Source organism: Apostichopus japonicus, chromosome 16 (assembly GCF_037975245.1).
Source record: "Apostichopus japonicus isolate 1M-3 chromosome 16, ASM3797524v1, whole genome shotgun sequence".
Classification (NCBI taxonomy): Eukaryota; Metazoa; Echinodermata; class Holothuroidea; order Aspidochirotida; family Stichopodidae; genus Apostichopus; species Apostichopus japonicus.
Genome location: NC_092576.1, coordinates 31,175,237 through 31,200,969, shown reverse-complemented (window position 1 = coordinate 31,200,969; position 25,733 = coordinate 31,175,237). Strand labels below are relative to the sequence as shown.

Here is a 25,733-nt window from a genome sequence, read left to right as displayed (position 1 = left end):
TTGGTATGTTTATGCATGGTCTGTTTATAGCTCCATGGTGTATGCAAGGCCGTATATATGCGGCTCTGTGCATATGTTATGCTATATGTGTGTGCACTGCTTTCTTGTTACACCCATACCTCTGTGCGTGTATCCGATTGACAATCTTTATACTTGTAAGTTGGTTTGTGGGTTGCACATATGAGATTAGGACTTTATTGATATTATTGGAGGTCACGAGTAATCTGAAGTCAATGGGATAAAAAAAGTGAAATCCTTGTACCTACCTTATCTCAAGACGGAAACATGTAGGTTACCCATTCTGAGTAGAAGAAATTTACCCATTGATATTAGTTTAGGCCAAAGTCATTTGACGTCAACTAGCTTAAGTGCGCAAACGTTGTGACCACCATAGCACCATAGCTGAGGAAATGTAACATTAACAAGTCTCCTTCCATGAGAAGATACCATTTTGATAATAAATGTATTGATTTCTGTGAAGGTCGTAGTTCATCAAAGGGTGAACAGTATCTGCAGAACTCATATAAACAAAACTTTTTCATGATATCTTACAATGATAACATTGCTCAATCATACGGTTACGTCATCCGTCAAACCTCAATACAGTTCAGTTGTATCATGTTTTAAAAACATTCCAAAGCAGCTCTGCATTTCAAGTATTCAAGAACACAACTTATAACGGTATTTACAGCCTTTTGATCATTGTTCATATCAATAAAAGATATAAAAACAATCTGTATGCCTTTTCCTTAAACAAATGTCTACAACTTTCTAACATTGTAGCAAACCATGTCTGCTAAGAAGGAGTATAAAACAAGGAGAGAGGGAGATGGGAGGAAAGGAAATGACACCAGTATCCCACGTGTATATTATATTTTTCGCACAAACAAATGACTAAACTTCTTCGAAATATTGCCAATCAAAAGAATTTCTTTAGCAGCGTTGCTTCTATGGTTCAAGTATGTCCTTCTAATTATTCCGTCTGCTGCGGTGACGTTGGGATAGAGAGAAAGGATAAAGACCTTATGTAGGCATAATGGTGTTAGGTGCGGTGTATGCGTAAAATATGCAGCCGAGGATATAGCTTGTAAACTTATAGTATACTCTTATGAACGGAAAGGATAAATACAGCTCGGCCCGCGCGTGTTTTCTACTGATGTTTTGCTATAATGTTGCGGAAAAGTATATCGTCATGATTGTATGATTATTTACTAACTAATAATACCCCAAAACGTTTGTGCATTGGTGGTTAGGTTAGTCCGTGTTTAAAGGGTGTAAAGACTCGCGCAAAAAGAAACGTCTAATGCCGGTAATCTGACCTAGTTTTGAATGAGGTGTAACACAAGTGTTAGACACCACCATCGATCCCAGAAATTACCCACACAGCTTGCTACCGTAGGTAATTAGACACTAGTGTACAATCAGTACATACAGCCGCGGTCAATACCCACAGCACGGTGTACAGACAATACAGCGATGGACATCTTAGGTCCAGCTAAATATAACAAGGTATCACGTTTCATTACTGTTTGCATTTTGTAGCGACACGAACAAAACGTCACTTGCACGCAACAGAAGGTTAACTTTTTCAGATGGCCGTACGCGGTTTGGGGCGAGTCTTCAAAGTGTCGATGTTTAGTTCCTCACACTGTTCTGTGCAGTCCTGAAACATTATAGAAAAGTCTTAATTGACTCGCTATCCAAATGACAAATAATATTATCAATGCTCTTAAACATGCATCCCACAATATACAAGGTCTTTGAAAGCATATCTGATTCTGAAATAATTTCCCCGTGTTGCTTTTCGGCACTTTTCCTGGTAGATTGATATCGATTCTAACTTGAGTATGCCACCTCAATGAGATCGATACTAACTGACAACCCAATCACAGTTTGCTAACTTCGGGTAGCATACGCCCATTAAAAGCCCCATTGACTTACACACTAAATCACAAAAGTAATGTGGTCTCTAAGTCTAGATAGAAGTTTTCACTAGCTTAACGCTACCCATCACCGGATAGCTGACAAGTTGGCCTTTCATGGCACCATCGATTTTCCGTACCATGACAGTGAAATTTTTTTGCTATCCGAGCCGGAAGTTTTCGTCACTTGTAAACAAACCTCTTCACTCAGTGGTAAACAAATTTCCTGCTCTGCTCCTGGGAAGCCTAAAGGGGTCTAAAATTGCCTCAATTGACCCAATTTTCTCACCACATGTACTTCCATTCATGCTCTTTAACATGCAAGCCACAAAAAAATATATTATGATTGATAACAGGTCACAAAAGATGTTCTCCTGCTGCTTTTTGGCACTTTTCCTGAGATAGGAGAACAATCGAGCGGATTGATGTAGACTCTAATAGGAGTATGCCACCTTCGACTTAATTTTGCTGTACGTACTGTACGTGTAGCAGAGATATTAATACATTCCTGTGGCACGTAGCCAAGATTATCGCGGAACTGCTTTTTGCTGCTTTAAGAGTACGTGTATAAATACTAGCACAAAGACAGGCCCTCGTTTGTTCTTTGAGACAGGCATACTCAAGCACAGTTTGAAGTAGCAGTCACTGCGTCGTACAACGTAAAGTCAAGCTGCATTTCCTGATATTCTAGATTTGTTGATCAATCAACACTTCCTACAATTTCAACATGGGCCTCCTGGAATCGATACCGACGCATATGGTAAGAAGTAATGCGGTGAGGTACCATATGCTAACCTTTATTGTATTTAGCGTAGGCCTAGCCTAGTGCTTTACTGTAGGCTCTCCTGGCATGTAAACATATTTCAATAAATATCAGTTTCCGCGCATTATAGAATAAAGGGTTCCTAACATGTGTGGTCCCATCTTCCGTAAGCCAAGCGTGCATAGAGGCAATATATGTAAATATATTAAGCCATTCAGAGGGGGTCAAATCCTGTAACAGATGACACCCAGTAAGCCCAGTTCAAGTAAGCCCACTTTGACAATCGGGAGTACTAACAGATAGTGTTCGACCGATTGTATGACAATCGGTTTTACCAATTACCGATTAATTCCTGTGACAATCGGCCGCTTACCGATTGGTGGGGCTTATTCGCAGGGCAGCCCTGCGAATAGCCAGACACAAACATCTTATTCACAGGGCAGCCCTGCGAATAGCCAGACACAAACATCTTATTCGCAAGGCAGCCCTGCGAATAGCCAGACACATACACCTTATTCACAGGGCAGCCCTGCGAATAGCCGGACATAAGCATCTTATTTGCAGGGCTGCCCTGCGAATAGCCAGACACATACACCTTATTCACAGGGCAGTCTTCGACTGGGTGAACAGGCTCAGTAACTTTTGGGGCTATTCGAGTTTGCTTTTTGGGCACCAGCTGGCTTTTGGAGAGTCTTAATTGGGACCCCCTATATTTTGGGGAATTTATTGGCCTTCGTGAGTCCTATCTTAATGCTGCTAGGATTGGTTTTGGGAGCCTAGGGCCTTAAGATTGAACCAGTCTAGCATTATACCGCCAACATAAAATATGTCATCCCTCATTTTCACCTTTGTTTTTGCAGAGTGACTGCTCATTTGCATGTAAAGGTGTGGGGGGGGAGGGGAGTTTCACACCCTTGACCATATTGGCTTTTAGGCAATGTCAGCTTTTGGGGAATCCCAAGGTAAGCTCCCTTACAATAAGCTTTTAAAATTGAACTGCTAGGGTGCCAAAAATTAGCTTATGAAGTGGCTAACACTATTTGGGCCCAAAAGGTTGGCATTTTCAAGGCCCCTAAACTGACTGGTATAATAGCAAACCGGCCTTTCAAGCCCCTCAAATACGGCTTAAGTAGAACCTATATTTCACATTATGGGGCCATATAGATCAGCATAATTGAGGACCCCAAAATTGACTTTTCAGAAGCCCTTTTTGCATCTCATAAATCTGCGACCCTTAACATATGATATTTGATGTCCCTGAAATTGGCTTAAATTGCTTCATACACATTTTGAAATTGATATCAGTATGGGGACCCAAGAAAATTCCTAATGAGCCAGTTTCTTGGGGCCAACTGTTCCTTTCATATTCTTAATCACTGCCTACACCTAACGTTAGCATGCCTAGGCAGTGGCTTACCATTGGTTAGTCGATTTAGCCTAGCTCAACAGTAGCGCTTACGACATGTATTTTAGGCTAGGCTACCTACGTTAGAACTTACAGACTTAGGGCCTAGGCCCCTAGGGCTGAATCGTAAATTTAATGCAAATGCAATGAAGTTCTTCTTATGTCAGTCTGTTCAAAAACAATATTTTTCTAATAATTCATGACATTTAAAATGTAGCAGGAACATTTCTCCATCAAAAAAATCCGGCAAAGACGGTGAATCTGATTTTGAAACTGAAAGAAATGAAAGAACTTCGGGGTTGAGGCCAAATGAATGAAGTCACATAAAAAATGATGTCATTGAAAGCCAATAATACACCTATTTTCAAAATCTTCACAGCCCTGCGAATAAGGTTTCTGTGTATGTTATTCGCCGGGCTGCCCTGCGAATAATCACTTCGTTACCGATTACCGATTATTTCAAAATTTTTGTGGAACTGGTCTAATGTATGATTTAGTGCTATGCATGATTACCAACTTCTAGGCCAATACAATCAAAGATGTAAATGTGAACGACTAAACTTTTCACAGTAAAGATTAATGGAGCAAGTAAAGAACACTGTTATTCATACATAGGGCAATGTACGATTATAACGAGGAGTTGCAATATTGCAATCCCGCCACAGCACAGTTAATGACAGTGCTGTCCAGACTACAGAAGGGGAAAATAGTAGCCATTGGCTAAGAAATGAAAAACGAAAAAGTTAGGGACAGCTTTTACAACTGCTATTGAAACCATTATCAGTGTTGCAACTCAAACGTAAATAAAGTAAAAAGTATCTCGCACGTAAATAAAATATTCGTTATTTCGTTAGCTGATATCGAAATGTATAATCTGATATGAAAAATAATGTGTAGGCCTAAGAAGTAAGAGTAAGTTGGCGTGATGTTTCGATCCTAGCAGGATCGAAATGTAACGCCACATTACTTAAAACATATTCTTTCACAGGCTCTTTAGTGGATAAGCAGTTTGCTAACAGTTTTGTTTTATTATGAAAAATAAAGCAATCCCGAACGTTTGCTTCAAGTTTTCAATGATTACCATCTGTGCGTTAAAACTTCCGATAGAACGAACGTTGTTTCAAACGATCATACACAGTAAGTCAATGGCGCTTCTCCATTGACCTAACTACATGTGGGAGAAATCACACACTAAAGTCCCATTGACTTTGTCGCGGGTGTCACTGGAAATCAGACTTGCTTTTAGTCGGTTGCGGTAAGGAGTTGAGTTACTGTTAGCAAGTATGGACGTATGGTACATGCGGTATGGGAAAAAAGTTACTTCGGGGTTTTCGCAAAAATATGCGGAAGAATGTTTGCTTAATCACAAAATACTGTAATGCAGTAGAACTACTGAGGACTGTCGCCAAACGTGTTTAGTGATTTCTAGGAGTATTTTGAGCCTGTATTTCATCATTTTATGCCATTTGTAAAATCTTGGGCGCATTTTCAAACTTAACAGTTCTGAAGCCCAACCGATCTTCAGCCAGACTAGCCTAATGTACGTAGAAATCACAATGAGCAAAGCCTAATGTTATTGTTTTCACTTTCCAGTTTTCACCTACGGTGAAACAGCCAAAGTGGTTCATAAGTATATTGATTTAGTGTTTATATTTAGTATAGGCAATTAATCTTTCTTATCAATCGTTTAACATGATGACATGTGGTTTTCATGTGGTTTTTTAAATGCAACAATCCCTCCATAATTAAGATTATGAGTCCAAATATTTTTTATGTTCATTTGGGTTTATTTTTTAGGGGTTCAAATTTTGGGGGCAAATATATATATTTTTGAGCCAGTTATTCAGGCCAAATAACTTTGGGACCATTTAGGTGAAAATTTTTATATGGCCCAATGTTTTAGGGAGGATCCAAAATTTTATAAAATTTGCAATAACTCCACAAGCTTAACTGGGATTGTATCCAAACTTGGAATACAGTTGTTGGGTAATAACTGGTACATGTGGGCATAATCATGCATTCAATTTACGAATTTACGAATCATACGTGCCCGTTGGGCTCTTGTTAAAATCCTGAGTCTACCCCATGAATGCTATGCATATGCTGGGAGTCAGATATGGAAAAAATTCAGTCTCTATTATACAGAAAATGTTAAAATAGGAATGTGCTATTAATAAATTATTATGTCATTTCAACTGCTTGAACCATGTAGGATATATTATGTAACTTCACATCACAGGGGGGTGGGGGGCGACCAGTTAGCACATTAATTGTTCGAGATCCACCCTTTCCAAGCATTAAACCAAACTGTAGAGTTAGATCACAGAAATTTTTCATTATTGTGTTATTTCTTTGGCCACATGGTAGCCTAACACCACACTAAGTCAATGGGAAATCTGCCTACTGTAACTGTCTGTTTGCCCAATTTTTTTTCTTTAAAAATCATACTTTGCGTAGGATTCGGGTAATTAATTAGGAACCGGGTAGTATCGCATCAGGCGGGTACCCAGATAACCTGCGCAAACACTAATTATTGTGTAATTTCTTTGGCCTTTGGCCAGACAAATTTCTGGATCATGTCTGACCTAGGGGAATCCCTAACATGAGTCATCAATAATATAGTTTGAGACACAGGATACTAGAGTATGTCTACTGCCCAAAGGAATCATAACATGAGTCACCAAGGACACAGTTCCGGGAACAGGATTCTAGGGTAGTATGTGTAAGGGAATCCTAACATGAGTCACCAAGGACACAGTTCCAGAAACAGGATTCTAGGGTACAGTAGTATGATTAGCTTAAAGAGGCCATGACAAGAAAAATCCAACTAATCGAGAGTAACTTCCTCTGAATCTATGAGAAAATCTATGTTCAAAACTATCCTCATCACCTTGAAAACCTCAAGGACTAATTAGAAATTAACGTTTTAGTATTCGCAACCGAAAGTAGATATATGGAAATGCGATTTCAAAACAAGACAATGATGACGTCATGTTAGGAACCCAAGTACCAAGCCCAGGCACGTACCGGATGTGCGATAATCATACCGTCTCACATACACGCACATTTACACTGAGAGAAAAACCACTGTATTAAGCTATGTTGCTAGAAATTTCAAGTTTGTTTAACAACATGTTGTAAAATATCCGAGAGAAAATGCCGGTTGGTTGTGTTGTTGGGGGCTGCATAAATATCATAACCCATGCAATTAGCCTTCATCATTTTTTTGGGCCTGTGAGATGTCTCAAGAAAAGGAAAATATCAATCTATTTTACATCATCACAAAAGACAAACTAACTGCTTAGAATTTATCGGCAATAATGATACTGTCAGGTAGGCCTATTATCTCCATTAATTATCAACTGTACTGTATTGACATTATGTTTTTGTGAATAGAGATTAAGTACACACACCTATTGCTTGATATTCCTCGGAATCAAAGGTTTGAATTCAACAGCAGGTCGTAGGTTAAGTGGGGCCCAGTCAATTGTTCACTCCTTATATCTGGCCCATTCATTCAAAACCGTTGCCCACACACTTGGCCTAAAGGAATCATAACATGAGTCACCTAAGATATAGTTTCAGATGATCCTGTAGTTAGTTAATTAATATATTGTGCTCTAGTCACAAATACACTGCCCTAGGTTGCTACATTACTATTGGTGAGATATTGAATTAATTCATCAATTTTCTTCACTACACAGATCCCTTTAAACTTCTCATAGCTTCTGCACTCTTCCTTTGCTGTTTCTAGAGCACTTGGTGTTTCAGCTTTTTTATCCGAGCAGTGCCCTCCAATTACTGGCCTATTCTGGTCTACCTCCCTCTTTGTTCTACCACCAAAGTGCCTGGAACATATTGTAGGTGTCACACCACAATTAATTGTTCCATTGACTTACACACTAAACTCATCACATTCAAGACCCACCAAAGCATAGATAGAAGTTTTCAACTGGCATATATCCTATCCCACCACATGATAGCTGAGATCTTGGCCTGTCATGGTACTTGCAAATTTCTATGTTACGACTATTTATATTTTGAGCTAGAAGAGGAACTAGTTTACCATATAGTGCACCCTAACCCTTCCATCTGCTCGCTCGGAGTAATATCAACATTTAACCAAACTTTTTCCCGACAAATAACTTTTCCAGCGGCTGTTCAGTACTCTAATTGCGGTGTGGTACCTGTACTGCACAATATATATACACACATACTCTGTATATTAATGCACTGTAAACTTCATCAAGTGCCTACAGTATAATATAAACAGGATCTTTAGACATACGTTCTGTGTGCATATCAATGCACGGTAAACTTCATCAATTGCATACAGTATAATATAAACAGGATCTTTAGACATACATACTGTGTGCATACTCTAGGCATGCTATGGTTACTAGGTAGCTGTACATGATAGTTGAAACATATTGTATACAATGTGCATATCTAGAGACCAGGGAACAGTACTGTACGTAGTTGAAACATACTGTATACATGCTATGGTTACTAGGTAGCTGTACATAGTTGAGACATACTAGAGGCATGCTATGGTTACTAGGTAGCTGTACATAGTTGAGACATACTGTATACATGCTATGGTTACTAGGTAGCTGTACATAGTTCAGACATACTATAGGCATCCTATGGTTACTAGGTAGCTGTACATAGTTGAGACATACTAGAGGCATGCTATGGTTACTAGGTAGCTGTGCATAGTTGAGACATACTATAGGCATGCTATGGTTACTAGGTAGCTGTACATAGTTGAGACATACAGTATACATGCTATGGTTACTAGGTAGCTGTACATAGTTGAAACATAGTAGAGGCATGCTATGGTTACTAGGTAGCTGTACATAGTTGAAACATACTATAGGCATGCTATGGTTACTAGGTAGCTGTACATAGTTGAAACATACTATAGGCATGCTATGGTTACTAGGTAGCTGTACATAGTTGAGACATACTATAGGCATGCTATGGTTACTAGGTAGCTGTACATAGTTGAGGCATACTAGAGGCATGCTATGGTTACTAGGTAGCTGTACATAGTAGACATACTAGAGGCATGCTATGGTTACTAGGTAGCTGTACACAATTGAGACTTACTGTACTAGAGGCATGCTATGGTTACTAGGTAGCTGTACATAGTTGAGACATACTAGAGGCATGCTATGGTTACTAGGTAGCTGTACGTAGTTAAGACATACTGTATACATGCTATGGTTACTATGAAGCTGTACATAGTTGAGACATACTGTATACATGCTATGGTTACTATGTAGCTGTACATAGTTGAGACATACTAGAGGCATGCTATGGTTACTAGGTAGCTGTACATAGTTGAGACATACTAGAGGCATGCTATGGTTACTAGGTAGCTGTACATAGTTGAGACATACTGTATACATGCTATGGTTACTAGGTAGCTGTACATAGTTGAGACATACTAGAGGCATGCTATGGTTACTAGGTAGCTGTACATAGTTGAAACATACTGTATACATGCTATGGTAACTAGGTAGCTGTACATAGTTGAGACATACTATAGGCATGCTATGATTACTAGGTAGCTGTACATAGTTGATACATACTGTATACATGCTATGGTTACTAGGTAGCTGTACATAGTTGAGATATAATAGAGGCATGCTATGGTTACTAGGTAGCTGTACATAGTTGAGACATACTAGAGGCATGCTATGGTTACTAGGTAGCTGTACATAGTTGAAACATACTGTATACATGCTATGGTTACTAGGTAGCTGTACATAGTTCAGACATACTAGAGGCATGCTATGGTTACTAGGTAGCTGTACATAGTTGAGACATACTGTTTACATGCTATGGTTACTAGGTAGCTGTACATAGTTGAGACATACTGTATACATACTATGGTTACTAGGTAGCTGTACATAGTTCAGACATACTAGAGGCATGCTATGGTTACTAGGTAGCTGTACATAGTTCAGACATACTAGAGGCATGCTATGGTTACTAGGTAGCTGTACATAGTTGAGACATAGTAGAGGCATGCTATGGTTACTAGGTAGCTGTACATAGTTGAGACATACTGTAGGCATGCTATGGTTACTAGGTAGCTGTACATAGTTGAGACATACTGTATATATGCTATGGTTACTAGGTAGCTGTACATAGTTGAGACATATTGTATACATGCTATGGTTACTAGGTAACTGTACATAGTTGAGACATACTGTATAAATGCTATGGTAACTAGGTAGCTGTACATAGTTGAAACATACTGTATACATGCTATGGTTACTAGGTAGCTGTACATAGTTGAGGCATACTGTATAGGCATGCTATGGTTACTATGTAGCTGTACATGATAGTTGAAACATATTGTATACATGCTATGGTTACTAGGTAGATGTACATAGTTGAGACATACTGTATACATGCTATGGTTACTAGGTAGCTGTACATAGTTGAGACATACTAGAGGCATGCTATGGTTACTAGGTAGCTCTAATAGTTGAGACATACTGTTTACATGCTATGGTTACTAGGTAACTGTACATAGTTGAGACATACTGTATACATGCTATGGTTACTAGGTAACTGTACATAGTTGAGACATACTGTATACATGCTATGGTTACTAGGTAGCTGTACATAGTTGAGGCATACTGTATAGGCATGCTATGGTTACTATGTAGCTGTACATGATAGTTGAAACATATTGTATACATGCTATGGTTACTAGGTAGCTGTACATAGTTGAAACATACTATAGGCATGCTATGGTTACTAGGTAGCTGTACATAGTTGAGACATACTTGAGGCATGCTATGGTTACTAGGTAGCTGTACATAGTTGAGACATACTAGAGGCATGCTATGGTTACTAGGTAGCTGTACATAGTTGAGACATACTGTATACATGCTATGGTTACTAGGTAGCTGTACATAGTTGAGACATACTAGAGGCATGCTATGGTTACTAGGTAGCTGTACATAGTTGAAACATACTGTATACATGCTATGGTAACTAGGTAGCTGTACATAGTTGAGACATACTATAGGCATGCTATGATTACTAGGTAGCTGTACATAGTTGAGACATACTGTATACATGCTATGGTTACTAGGTAGCTGTACATAGTTGAGGCATACTGTATAGGCATGCTATGGTTACTATGTAGCTGTACATGATAGTTGAAACATATTGTATACATGCTATGGTTACTAGGTAGATGTACATAGTTGAGACATACTGTATACATGCGATGGTTACTAGGTAGCTGTACATAGTTGAGACATACTAGAGGCATGCTATGATTGCTAGGTAGCTGTACATAGCTGAGACATACTGTATACATGCTATGGTTACTAGGTAGCTGTACATAGTTGAGATACAATAGAGGCATGCTATGGTTACTAGGTAGCTGTACATAGTTGAGACATACTAGAGGCATGCTATGGTTACTAGTTAGCTGTACATAGTTGAAACATACTGTATACATGCTATGGTTACTAGGTAGCTGTACATAGTTGAGACATACTAGAGGCATGCTATGGTTACTAGGCAGCTGTACATAGTTGAGACATACTGTATACATGCTATGGTTACTAGGTAGCTGTACATAGTTCAGACATACTATAGGCATGCTATGGTTACTAGGTAGCTGTACATAGTTGAGACATACTAGAGGCATGCTATGGTTACTAGGTAGCTGTACATAGTTGAGACATACTATAGGCATGCTATGGTTACTAGGTAGCTGTACATAGTTGAAACATAGTAGAGGCATGCTATGGTTACTAGGTAGCTGTACATAGTTGAGGCATACTAGAGGCATGCTATGGTTACTAGGTAGATGTACATAGTTGAGACATACTAGAGGCATGCTATGGTTACTAGGTAGCTGTACATAGTTGAGACATACAGTATACATGCTATGGTTACTATGTAGCTGTACATAGTTGAAACATACTATAGGCATGCTATGGTTACTAGGTAGCTGTACATAGTTGAAACATACTATAGGCATGCTATGGTTACTAGGTAGCTGTACACAATTGAGACCTACTGTACTAGAGACATGCTATGGTTACTAGGTAGCTGTACATAGTTGAGACATACTAGAGGCATGCTATGGTTACTAGGTAGCTGTACGTAGTTAAGACATACTGTATACATGCTATGGTTACTATGAAGCTGTACATAGTTGAGACATACTGTATACATGCTATGGTTACTATGTAGCTGTACAAAGTTGAGACATACTAGAGGCATGCTATGGTTACTAGGTAGCTGTACATAGTTGAGACATACTAGAGGCATGCTATGGTTACTAGGTAGCTGTACATAGTTGAGACATACTGTATACATGCTATGGTTACTAGGCAGCTGTACATAGTTGAGACATACTGTAGGCATGCTATGGTTACTAGGTAGCTGTACATAGTTGAAACATACTGTATACATGCTATGGTAACTAGGTAGCTGTACATAGTTGAGACATACTATAGGCATGCTATGATTACTAGGTAGCTGTACATAGTTGAGACATACTGTATACATGCTATGGTTACTAGGTAGCTGTACATAGTTGAGATATAATAGAGGCATGCTATGGTTACTAGGTCGCTGTACATAGTTGAGACATACTAGAGGCATGCTATGGTTACTAGGTAGCTGTACATAGTTGAAACATACTGTATACATGCTATGGTTACTAGGTAGCTGTACATAGTTCAGACATAGTAGAGGCATGCTATGGTTACTAGGTAGCTCTAATAGTTGAGACATACTGTTTACATGCTATGGTTACTAGGTAGCTGTACATAGTTGAGACATACTGTATACATACTATGGTTACTAGGTAGCTGTACATAGTTGAGACATACTAGAGGCATGCTATGGTTACTAGGTAGCTGTACATAGTTGAGACATACTAGAGGCATGCTATGGTTACTAGGTAGCTGTACATAGTTGAGACATAGTAGAGGCATGCTATGGTTACTAGGTAGCTGTACATAGTTGAGACATACTGTAGGCATGCTATGGTTACTAGGTAGCTGTACATAGTTGAGACATACTGTATATATGCTATGGTTACTAGGTAGCTGTACATAGTTGAGACATATTGTATACATGCTATGGTTACTAGGTAACTGTACATAGTTGAGACATACTGTATAAATGCTATGGTAACTAGGTAGCTGTACATAGTTGAAACATACTGTATACATGCTATGGTTACTAGGTAGCTGTACATAGTTGAAACATATTGTATACATGCTATGGTTACTAGGTAACTGTACATAGTTGAGACATACTGTATACATGCTATGGTTACTAGGTAACTGTACATAGTTGAAACATACTGTATACATGCTATGGTTACTAGGTAGATGTACATAGTTGAATCATACAATAGGCATGCTATGGTTACTAGGTAGCTGTACATAGTTGAGACATACTGTATATATGCTATGGTTACTAGGTAGCTGTACATAGTTAAGACATATTGTATACATGCTATGGTTACTAGGTAGCTGTACATAGTTGAGACATACTGTATAAATGCTATGGTAACTAGGTAGCTGTACATAGTTGAAACATATTGTATACATGCTATGGTTACTAGGTAACTGTACATAGTTGAGACATACTGTATAAATGCTATGGTAACTAGGTAGCTGTACATAGTTGAAACATACTGTATACATGCTATGGTTACTAGGTAGCTGTACATAGTTGAAACATATTGTATACATGCTATGGTTACTAGGTAACTGTACATAGTTGAGACATACTGTATACATGCTATGGTTACTAGGTAACTGTACATAGTTGAGACATACTGTATACATGCTATGGTTACTAGGTAGCTGTACATAGTTGAGGCATACTGTATAGGCATGCTATGGTTACTATGTAGCTGTACATGATAGTTGAAACATATTGTATACATGCTATGGTTACTAGGTAGATGTACATAGTTGAGACATACTGTATACATGCTATGGTTACTAGGTAGCTGTACATAGTTGAGACATACTAGAGGCATGCTATGGTTACTAGGTAGCTCTAATAGTTGAGACATACTGTTTACATGCTATGGTTACTAGGTAACTGTACATAGTTGAGACATACTGTATACATGCTATGGTTACTAGGTAACTGTACATAGTTGAGACATACTGTATACATGCTATGGTTACTAGGTAGCTGTACATAGTTGAGGCATACTGTATAGGCATGCTATGGTTACTATGTAGCTGTACATGATAGTTGAAACATATTGTATACATGCTATGGTTACTAGGTAGCTGTACATAGTTGAAACATACTATAGGCATGCTATGGTTACTAGGTAGCTGTACATAGTTGAGACATACTAGAGGCATGCTATGGTTACTAGGTAGCTGTACATTGTTGAGACATACTAGAGGCATGCTATGGTTACTAGGTAGCTGTACATAGTTGAGACATAGTAGAGGCATGCTATGGTTACTAGGTAGCTGTACATAGTTGAGACATACTGTAGGCATGCTATGGTTACTAGGTAGCTGTACATAGTTGAGACATACTGTATATATGCTATGGTTACTAGGTAGCTGTACATAGTTGAGACATACTGTATAAATGCTATGGTAACTAGGTAGCTGTACATAGTTGAAACATACTGTATAAATGCTATGGTAACTAGGTAGCTGTACATAGTTGAAACATATTGTATACATGCTATGGTTACTAGGTAACTGTACATAGTTGAGACATACTGTATAAATGCTATGGTAACTAGGTAGCTGTACATAGTTGAAACATACTGTATACATGCTATGGTTACTAGCATTGTTCGCAGGTTTCTTCCGGGGGTGGAAAAAACCGCGGAATAAACCGCGGTTTTTTCCACTCGGAAGAAATAGGTTTCTTCCAGTTTCTTCCGGACAAAATGGAAGAAACTCAGTTTTGGGGGAAAAACTGTTGATAAAGTTTCATAACAACCTGCAATGATTTCTAACTATGTAATAAATGGACAAGAAGCAATATAGTGTCATCTAGGTAGTCTATATCTAGGTTTGGAGCACAAGACCTGCTTCCACATATACTGTACACAATATTGTACTAGGCTACTAGCATTGGACAATTCAGGGAACAACTATCGGCAAGCAATATTTTGCAGACCAGAATGGTCCTGATTATAGCCCAGTTCTTAGTTAAAAACTTGTTCCCTGGAAACTAGTGTAGGCCTACTACAATGCACACTCATTACTACTATTACATTGACCACTATGACCATAGGTTTCAATCCTACTCCTGAAGCCTCAGTGCATGGGCCAATCCAGGTTAATCATTCATACTATACAGTATGGCCAGTTATGCAATTCTGGTTGATGGGGGGATCGCGAGATGATAAGTAGTCCTTCCATATTTTGATCTATAAGCAACATCTTTTGGTGTAGAAAAACAACCCAAAATTATAATCAAAACAAAAAAAAATCATATTTTGATGGTTTCAATGGTATGCATTTCAGTCAGATGGTGGTAAACTATTTGTCTCTTTATCATGTATGTGGGTTGTGCTGCGTTTATGCCAATTTTCACAGTTTCTTCCAGTTTCTTCCGGTTTCTTCCAGTTTCTTCCGGAAGAAACTGGAAGAAACCCGGAAGAAACAGGTTTCTTCCAGTTTCTTCCACGTCCCCGGAAGAAATAGGTTTCTTCCGGAAGAAACCGAACCCTGGTTACTAGGTAGCTGTACATAGTTGAAACATACTGTATACATGCTATGGTTACTAGGTAGATGTACATAGTTGAGACATACTGTATACATGCTATGGTTACTAGGTAGATGTACATAGTTGAGACATACTGTATACATGCTATGGTTACTAGGTAGATGTACATAGTTGAGACATACTGTATACATGCTATGGTTACTAGGTAGCTGTACATAGTTGAGGCATACTGTATACATGCTATGGTTACTAGGTAACTGTACATAGTTGAGGCATACTGTATAGGCATGCTATGGTTACTAGGTAGATGTACATAGTTGAGACATACTGTATACATGCTATGGTTACTAGGTAGATGTACATAGTTGAGACATACTGTATACATGCTATGGTTACTAGGTAGCTGTACATAGTTGAGGCATACTGTATACATGCTATGGTTACTAGGTAACTGTACATAGTTGAGGCATACTGTATAGGCATGCTATGGTTACTATGTAGCTGTACATGATTGTTGAAACATATTGTATACAATGTGCATATCTAGAGACCAGAGAACAGTACTGTACATAGTTGAAGAAAAAGTAGACAATCAAATTTTTGAAATTGTTGTGCTTCTCATGGTTAGTGTTTCTGATGTACATGATAACCACTATGTAAAGAACTTACCCAGCTTCAGTTTATAATCTGTATTGAAGTTGAACTTATTTGCTCTGCATTTTATTAAATATTGTGAACCTGAAGTACAGTAAGTGACATGCAGTGTTTCCCACAAGTGTTGAAACATACCAAGCTGCCCATGTGATCTGGTCATGTGATCTCATCCCATTGTAGATGTTTTTTGCCATGGTTGAAAGTGAACATGAAGGGTAGTCTTGGTACCCAGGGTCAATTAGTGGGCCTTCGTAATTATAAATGGGATCTGGGGAATCAGGGGAAGTCTATTCTTATCATTCATTAAGTACATGAAGATGAGCAGTATGAAAAAGACGATATTAAAATGATGCAATTGATTGTAACTAAATGATGTAATTAATTTTGACTAGGGCCTAATATGGCTTTTCACATGCCTTTGGGTATGTCCTCCATTTTGATTTCTTGTCAGTGGCCAACCTACGTAGATAATAGCTAACATAGTTAATATGTTACTGTTACCAGGTAATTGGACTGTAGTGGAGACATGCTATACACATGTAACAGCGCTGCTGCTCCACCAAATTGTCACAGCGGTACGTGACCAAGAAATAAGGACACAAACTAAGAAATTGAAATAAACGGTATATTAGATCTTCAACTGACTAGATATCTACTGAATACAGTGAGTGTGTCAGGAGGAAGTAGGCTTGAGAGAACCGTCCTAAGCATGGCTCCTACAGGTTGAATCACACTCACTACAATTGGTGAAAGTTGAATCTTATCGACAATGCATTACAGAGGATGGGACAGGATGTTACTCTGTCTACATATTTACCTTACTACATATTAAAATAGTGGTTAAGCTACTGAGAAAATGACCACACATCCAGTGGCGGAGCTAGGGGTATTGGTCAGGGGGGGCGAGAATGGTCTGTAGGGGCGCTTTTGACACTATCTAAGCGGAGCGCCACCACAGGTTGGCGTGGCGCATACAGAAATTTTTTGAGTAAAGATTCTCCCTAGGTCGCCGGAAATGACCCTTTCCGGGTCTTGCTAATTTGCAGATAAACGAAGAACAAATAGGTGTCATCGCTATTTGTATCAACTTGGAAGTTTATATTGGTGTTGAAAGTACATGCGCTTCATCACAATCCCTGGGGTACCTTTGTTGTATTACTATTTCAGCCACTGCGCGTGGCGTATCGTCTAAAAATTGATCGAAAACCCCATACAGTACTTGGAAATAGTTTCGTACAACGGAAGTGCCGATAAATTAAAGACTGCCGTTACAGCATTTTGTCAGAAAATTACACCAACAAATATGACAATTCATGTCAATAGGTAGATAAGAGCGAAATAAAAAAGTCAATAATCTCGAACAAGTAAAAAGTGGTAAAAAGCTGAAAAGGGCGCGAGCAGTCCATTTGAGTCCGTCAGGGGGGGGCATCTGCACCCCCCCCTGACTGTATTGACACTCTGCCACTGCAGACATCCTGCTGAAGGTTACTTAATTGGTAGAGAATTAATATTAGGTGCACAAACAGGTGTAGGGTTTCTGTTGTAGAAAGGTACACTGGAGGCCAATTTGTGGGTGATCTCCTGGAAATAAGAAGCTGGAGGTTTCTGGGAGGTGTGATGTAAACACTTCCTGTCTGTTGTACTAGCTAAGATATTGTAAATATGTTCCTAGGGTTAGGGGAAGGTGAGATAACAGTAAAATGCTCTCTGATATACACACACTATCCTACATGGTTATTAGATAACTATGCATGTACTGTATAGTTTAGACACACTATGTTTACAATATCCTATATATCTTTAGACCACCCCGTAATTGGACTGTCAGCCTGTCTGCAGTGGAGACATGCTATACACACACTATCCTACATGGTTATTAGATAACTGTGCATGTACTGTATAGTTTAGACTGACACACTATGTTTACAATATCCTATATATCTTTAGACAACCAGCTGATTGCACTGTATGTAGTGGAGACACGCTATACACACACTATCCTACATGGTTATTAGGTATAGTTTAGACATACTATATATGTCAATATCCTATATATTGTTAGACTACACAGTTGAGAAGTAAGTACATACACAGTGTGCTATAGTTGGTAGTGATAGTTTTACACATGTACCCTATACATTGTGCTGTAGTTATTAGACGTTAAAGAGTTATGTAAAGACATTTCTTTACTTGATCTTTTTGACTGCGGTTGACTGGTTTTGTTAACCGCAGAGTGCAGCTACCTCTTTCTGACTTGGCACTATGTAAATCCACTGTATTATTAATATTATTACTGGGCAATGTGCTGCATACTGTATACTGCATACTGTATGCAATGTGCTATAGTTATTACTGTACAAAAGGTATCAGGAAACTACACACACAATATGCTATGTAGTTAGTATGGAATAGTTAACACAAACAGCACACAATGTGCTATACGTATAAATGTACAGAATAGTTACTGGGTTACTACAGACACAGTATGCTACTGTATATAGTTAGTATGGGATACAGTAGTTAACACATACTCAGTGTATGAAATGTGCTATATATAACTGTACAGTAGGTACTGTACTGTACCCTATACATTGTGCTGTAGTTATCAGACATTGAAGAGTTATAGACTTATTTCTTTACGTGTTCTTTAATTTTGACTGCACTTGACTGGTTTGTCAACCGCATAGTGCAGCTACCTCTTTCTGACTTGGCGCTATGTAAATCCACTCTATTATTAATATTATTACTGTGCAATGTGCTGTATACTGTAAACAATGTGCTATAGTTTTTAAGTACTGTACAGTAGGTACAGGGTAGCTACATACACAGTATGCTATATAGTTAGTATGGGATAGTTTACACATACTGTATACAATGTGCTATAGTTATTACTGTACAGTAGGTACCAGGTAACTACATACACAGTATGCTATATAGTTAGTATGGGATAGTTTACACATACTGTATACAATGTGCTATAGTTATTACTGTACAGTAGGTACCAGGTAACTACATACACAGTATGCTATATAGTTAGCATGGGATAGTTTACACATACTGTATACAATGTGCTATAGTTATTACTGTACAGTAGGCACCAGGTAACTACATACACAGTATGCTATATATTTAGTATGGGATAGTTTACACATACTGTATACAATGTGCTATAGTTATTACTGTACAGTAGGTACCAGGTAACTACATACACAGTATGCTATATAGTTAGTATGGGATAGTTTACACATACTGTATACAATGTGCTATAGTTATTACTGTACAGTAGGTACCAGGTTACTACATACACAGTATGCTATATAGTTAGTATGGGATAGTTTACACATACTGTATACAATGTGATATAGTTATTACTGTACAGTAGGTACCAGGTAACTACATACACAGTATGCTATATAGTTAGTATGGGATAGTTTACACATACTGTATACAATGTGATATAGTTATTACTGTACAGTAGGTACAAGGTAACTACATACACAGTATGCTATATAGTTAGTATGGGATAGTTTACACATACTGTATACAATGTGCTATAGTTATTACTGTACAGTAGGTACCAGGTAACTACATACACAGTATGCTATATAGTTAGTATGGGATAGTTTACACATACTGTATACAATGTGATATAGTTATTACTGTACAGTAGGTACAAGGTAACTACATACACAGTATGCTATATAGTTAGTATGGGATAGTTTACACATATTGTATGCAATGTGCTATAGTTATTACTGTACAGTAGGTACCAGGTAACTGCATACACAGTATGCTATATAGTTAGTATGGGATAGTTTACACATACTGTATGTAATGTGCTATAGTTATTACTGTACAGTAGGTACCAGGTAACTACATACACAGTATGCTATATAGTTAGTATGGGATAGTTTACACATACTGTACAATGTGCTATATAGCTATTAATGTACAGTAGGTACCAGGTAACTGCATACTGTACAGTAAATGGTAAACTGGAAAGACATGATGGCTTGTCTTTTACATGTATTATAAGTAATATTTCTACTTGTAATATTTCCTGTGTAATTGCTATTCTTCATTCATTTTCCTATGTTTTGTTTATGCAGGATTACCATGGCCAGAAGCTAGCTGAACAAATATTCCAGGCAGTTATTGTGGTATTTGCAGTAAGTATCTCAGAGTCAGTACTTGGTGAAAGCATTCCAGTACGTACAGTATAGTATATAACTCAGATCAGGTGTCAGCCGACCTTTGTCATGGTAACTGTTCTGTGAAGGATGTATGCACAGTTGTAGCTGAGTTCTTCTACATGTCTGCACTTCAGAAAGTGAAACAAGCCCCCCCCCCCCTGACTGCAGTTTAATTTCACTTTGTATATCTGCAGTAGTGAACAGACTTGTCTTCAATATGAATCAAGCAAACTTGTTGTGGTAATCATATGATGTCTGCAGCACTCACACTAGTAGTGTGCTGTTCATGCATTCATCCCAAAAGTGTTGAAGTAAATTCCAATTTTTGGAGGAGAAAACCTCTTTAAAACCAGTTTATGTCTTCACGTTGTTGGATGTGATTCTAACTCTGCAGCTTAAATTTCAATTAATCTACATCAAATGATTGGTTACTTGTACATGTACAGAAATCACCAGGGAATAGTTCATTAGATCTCATTATGGCAAAATTGTCAATCTGCAGGACTTGACATAATTTGAAGACATAATAAGAGTCTTGAAATTACCACCTAAGTAAAATATTTAGTATACCTCCACATTGATATGGAGAATAGTAAGCCAAACCACTGGGATGTTAGGAGTCTGATGGGGGGTCCAGATTTTTCATTGCATATTTGCTGTATTAAAGTGTCCTTCAAATATTTTGGACCATGTGTTGTGACTCAAAAAATAACATGAAAGCCAAGGGCAGAAAGTCCCTGGTAGTCAAGAATGCTTCCCTAAGTACTGTAATTTGAAGAAGTATTGGTCACCTTGGGTGGTAGCACATGGCTGAAGTGATACCAGATCAGCTTTGTCCTGGTGATCCTTGTCTTTGCAATGAATACAATACTGATGTTGATAGAGACGGTATGACAGCTGTGAGTACATCCTCAGACTTAACGTCCTACACAACACTTGTACACAGGATATCAGTCATGTGTACTACACTATGTAAATTAATATCCCCTGGCCCCCTCTCCACCCCCCCCCAACCCCTGTGACAGACACCATCAAGTTAAAGCCTGCCTTTCTAAATTGATTACAAAAGTGTCTTATAATAGAGTTCTTGTTGAAACTTGTTGATCCAAAACCATGCTCCATGCTTGTTCCAGGAATAATTTGTATATCACGTAGCAAAAATGCTATGCAAAATGCTCAAACTGCTACACAATTACAACGATGCATAGCAAAAGTGTCACTAAAACATTTCTTGTTGATTTAACACCATGCTTCCCATAGAACCAAGTAATAATTTGTCCAATATCAGCAAAATGCTATGCAAAGTGGTCAAACCGCTATGTACAAAGATGCATAGTAGGATTTTTTTTTTACACAGGAACCAGATATTTTGTAGTAGACAACATTCAGAACCTGCAAAAACTGCTCCACAAAATTAGAAGGCTAAATTATTAAAATGTGTCTTTCCTTCTACTCCTCCTGAATGGTGTCTAATGTCCACAACTATCTCATATATTTATGAAAATGTCCAATATTCATTCATTATATGTTTGATTTATAGAAATAATCTTCCTTCTACTCCTTCTGAATGGTGTCAAATGTCCACAACTATATAATATATGTATGAAAGACCCAATATTCATTCATTACATGTTTGATTAGGAAGGAATAATCTCGCCCGATTCTCATAACTACTGTTTTATCTTTCTTATTTTTACAGGCAGTTGGTTTCGTTTGGGGTTACTACTGTTTAATCTTTCCTATGTTTACAGGCAGTTGGTTTCGTTTGGGGTTACTACTGTTTAATCTTTCCTATGTTTACAGGCAGTTGGTTTTGTTTGGGGTTACTACTGTTTAATCTTTCCTATGTTTACAGGCAGTTGGTTTCGTTTGGGGTTACTACTGTGAGCAGTTTGTCCAAACCATCTATATCCTCGGTGCAGGATTTGCCCTTTCTTGTCTTGTAAGTATGATCCTAGGAGTATAACATGGGTTTTATTCAACTGAAAGGGACAGTATATGAGTAGAGTATTACATTCGATGAAGACTGTTTGTAAGTATGATCATAGTAGTAAAACATGGGTTTTATACAACTGAAAGGGACCATATATTTCATATCATTTCATTATATATTTGATCCAATCACAAGAACAGTATACAAACAACAAAGTATGAAAACACAAAGCGGATCAGGATGTACAAAAGGAAACCAAATTCCCGTAGCCCGAAGGCCTGTACACACTTACAATAAGAGACTTAGAACTAAAATAAATATATAATATTCACAAATAAAGCCATAAGGAATATAAGAAATAAAATTGACAAATTACACATGTGATAAAGCTAAGAAATGTTCCTCAATATTGCACACAAATGACTGGTAGGAACCACATAAAAGCAAATTCCTGGTCTCATGGGGAAGTTCATACCAAATCCTAGAAAATTGGTTCAAAAAAGTCATTTTCAAAACATTTGTTCTTGGAAAAGCATGATTATAAAGTAAATTCTCAGTGTGGCGGGAATTTACAGTGATGTTAACAATAGCAGGACAAGAAAATTTACCAAAAAGGCACTTTGTAACAAAAAGAACAAAGAGAACGATAAGTAAAAGTAGAGTAGAGTATTACATTCGATGAAGACTGTCTTGTATGATCATAGGAGATTTACTTCGTTCCCCACTTACCTGTCTCCCCACAACCTAAGCACCGCATTCTACCGTGTCTAGTATGCCCTGGTAATCTTTTAACACTGTACACCCTCACTGACCCTAGTGACCTCCTTCATTTTTTTACCACCAAAGTGTCTCATAGTGTTTTCGGATTGGGAAAAATTTTTGCCGTCTTGTAAGTATGATCATAGGAGTATAACATGGGTTTTATACAACTGGAAGGGACAGTATATGAGTAGAGTATTAACGTTCGATGAAGACTGTTGTGCTCACTCTGTGTCACCCTGGAATATTAGTTAACACAATCACAAAGTTATGAGAATTCACGTCAATTAAAAACTTTTAAAAAAGTCCCTCTAAAGAATAACATCATTACCAGAGACATACATAGTATTGATTGATCATTTCATACTTCCTGCACAGTCCAAGGATAGAATCATGACACTGTGCTATCGCCGGGTATGTTACTATCAGCAATGTTTCAAGCACTGGGCCCTGTGTTCTCAGACCTTAACCTTAAATCTCTCTGTGCCAGAAGGCACACAAGTCCTGCACATCATTCTTCCACTGGGTTCTGTTTGCAGCTGCGTGGCGTACTGAGTTCCATGTGTTCTCAGATGTAACATTTTATCCAGTGACAGAAAGTCTACCAACACACACACACACTCACAAGACAGACAAATTAGTCGAAACAAATCATTATTCTCCCATTAAAATAATATCAGAATAATCAAAATCGAAGAGCACTGTGGAATACCTTTGGCTTGTGAATCTAAAAATCTTTTCAATGAAAATGTTGTTAGCCCTGTTCCAGACCATCAGGTATTGCAGTGGATTAATATCAATCTGATTTTTTGAAAACGCTTCACTTCTAAGATTGTTACGAGATACTATGGTAGCATATCAATTATGCATTAGCCTTCATAATTCTGTTTCTGGTAGAAAACGTACACACAAACAACAACTTACAGAAACAAACCTTTGTCCATTTTATGAATTAGGAACAAGTTGGAAATGGAAGTGATGTGTAGTATGCAGTCAGGTACAGGGCACAGCTTGAATTTAAAGTTTCCATACCACTATTCAGATCTGTATTTTGATTGAAAATTTACCAAGTTGTAAAGCAATCTGCTCTGAAAAACTAGATATATGAAACAATAGTTTAATTGACAAAGATTTTCCAGCTTTATAAGGTGGACCAATGTTTGAGTATATACTCCCGACATTTCAGAAACTGGGTTTGTTCATTTTCTGCCACTCACAAACCCTTTGTTTGACTTCCTCCAACTTTGTTTTAAGACAATGTACCCATTCGTGTTTGCGTTAATTATTGCTTTTTTTCATAATATCCTCTCGCCAGTTAACGTTACCACCTTGGCCGATTTACAGAAAGAATCCGGTGTCATGGCAGAAAGTAGTAGACAGGTCAGAGGTCACAGACACACCATCAGGAAAGAAATCCAAAAGGAAGGACAGATCAAAATGATGGCATGACTAGACAGATGGATTGAAAGGAGGCCGGACGATGGTAGAACAAAGGAACCAATTTCGTTTATTGTTTATTTCCAAGGATTATCATCACAGGTGGAAACTGGACATTTTATGTTAGATGGTGGAACATTTATGTGACGTTATATCTTTTGCATGTTAGATATTGTTGGTGCGGGGTGTTTTGGGTGGTGGGGTGGGTTTATTGTGGGCATATTCAAAAATGGGGTGACTGGTTCTAAGTTCCCAGCTTAACAGATTCCAACTTACCTGGGTTCGAGAGTTTCTGTATTTTAATGTCCCTGACACCTCAACTGCAAGTTGATCTTGAACGTCCCGTTTTAAGCGTTAACTTTCACTTACCTTAACAATAGTTAACATGTCTATCGACCATGCACTTGAAATTACCTTGCCTTTCACACACATCTAATGCAAAGAAGTACACTGTTGTTTACAATAGACATTTATTTACCAGAAAAGGAATGATGTTCCTGTCAGTTCAACAATTTCAATTTGCATTTGTTAAATGTCAATTACCTAAAAAGAAGTTAACAGTAGTGATGAAATTTGGAGAAAAAAAATATATTCATTAAATTAGTGAGGTACAGTATCTTCTCTATTGGACTCAACAGTGTTCTCCATAATTTGGGTCAGTCATATCCTATACTTTGGGATATCTTGTTATGTCCATGTGAATATGTTTGCTTTGGTCTTTACATAAAATGTAACCCTCTGATGTAATTTCAGTCTGTAAAGTATTTTTCTTGTTGTTATTCTTGTGTCAGTGTTGTATGAAAATGGGTCGCAAATCACCCACATATCACAGAATCGTAGAACCTAGATAGAGAGGAATGACTTTGTATGTGTATGGAAAACTAACTTGATATAAGTCACATAACCTGCCAATCTTATCTGTAACATTGTGGGATAAAACTGAACCATT

General features: G+C 38.0%; 1 protein-coding gene across 1 annotated transcript; it reads left to right on the top strand.

Annotated features, from left to right (window-relative positions):
- The first annotated feature begins 2,394 nt into the window (after positions 1-2,394).
- On the top strand, positions 2,395-25,716 carry LOC139982785 (signal peptidase complex subunit 1-like). The gene is made up of 4 exons (XM_071995879.1): positions 2,395-2,682; positions 20,572-20,631; positions 22,511-22,597; positions 24,663-25,716. Exons 1-4 carry the CDS (start codon positions 2,650-2,652, stop codon positions 24,786-24,788), a joined length of 306 nt encoding a protein of 101 aa, XP_071851980.1. The 5' UTR covers positions 2,395-2,649; the 3' UTR covers positions 24,789-25,716.
- Positions 25,717-25,733: the final 17 nt, after the last annotated feature.

What these genes read in the sequence shown, in the direction of transcription:
- LOC139982785 (XM_071995879.1), top strand. Translation starts at nt 2,650, where the DNA reads ATGGGCCTCCTGGAATCGATACCGACGCATATG. An exon ending in CAGTTATTGTGGTATTTGCA is followed by an intron (nt 20,632 to 22,510) that starts GTAAGTATCTCA and finishes CTATGTTTACAG; the next exon opens with GCAGTTGGTTTCGTTTGGGG. An exon ending in GATTTGCCCTTTCTTGTCTT is followed by an intron (nt 22,598 to 24,662) that starts GTAAGTATGATC and finishes TCCTCTCGCCAG; the next exon opens with TTAACGTTACCACCTTGGCC.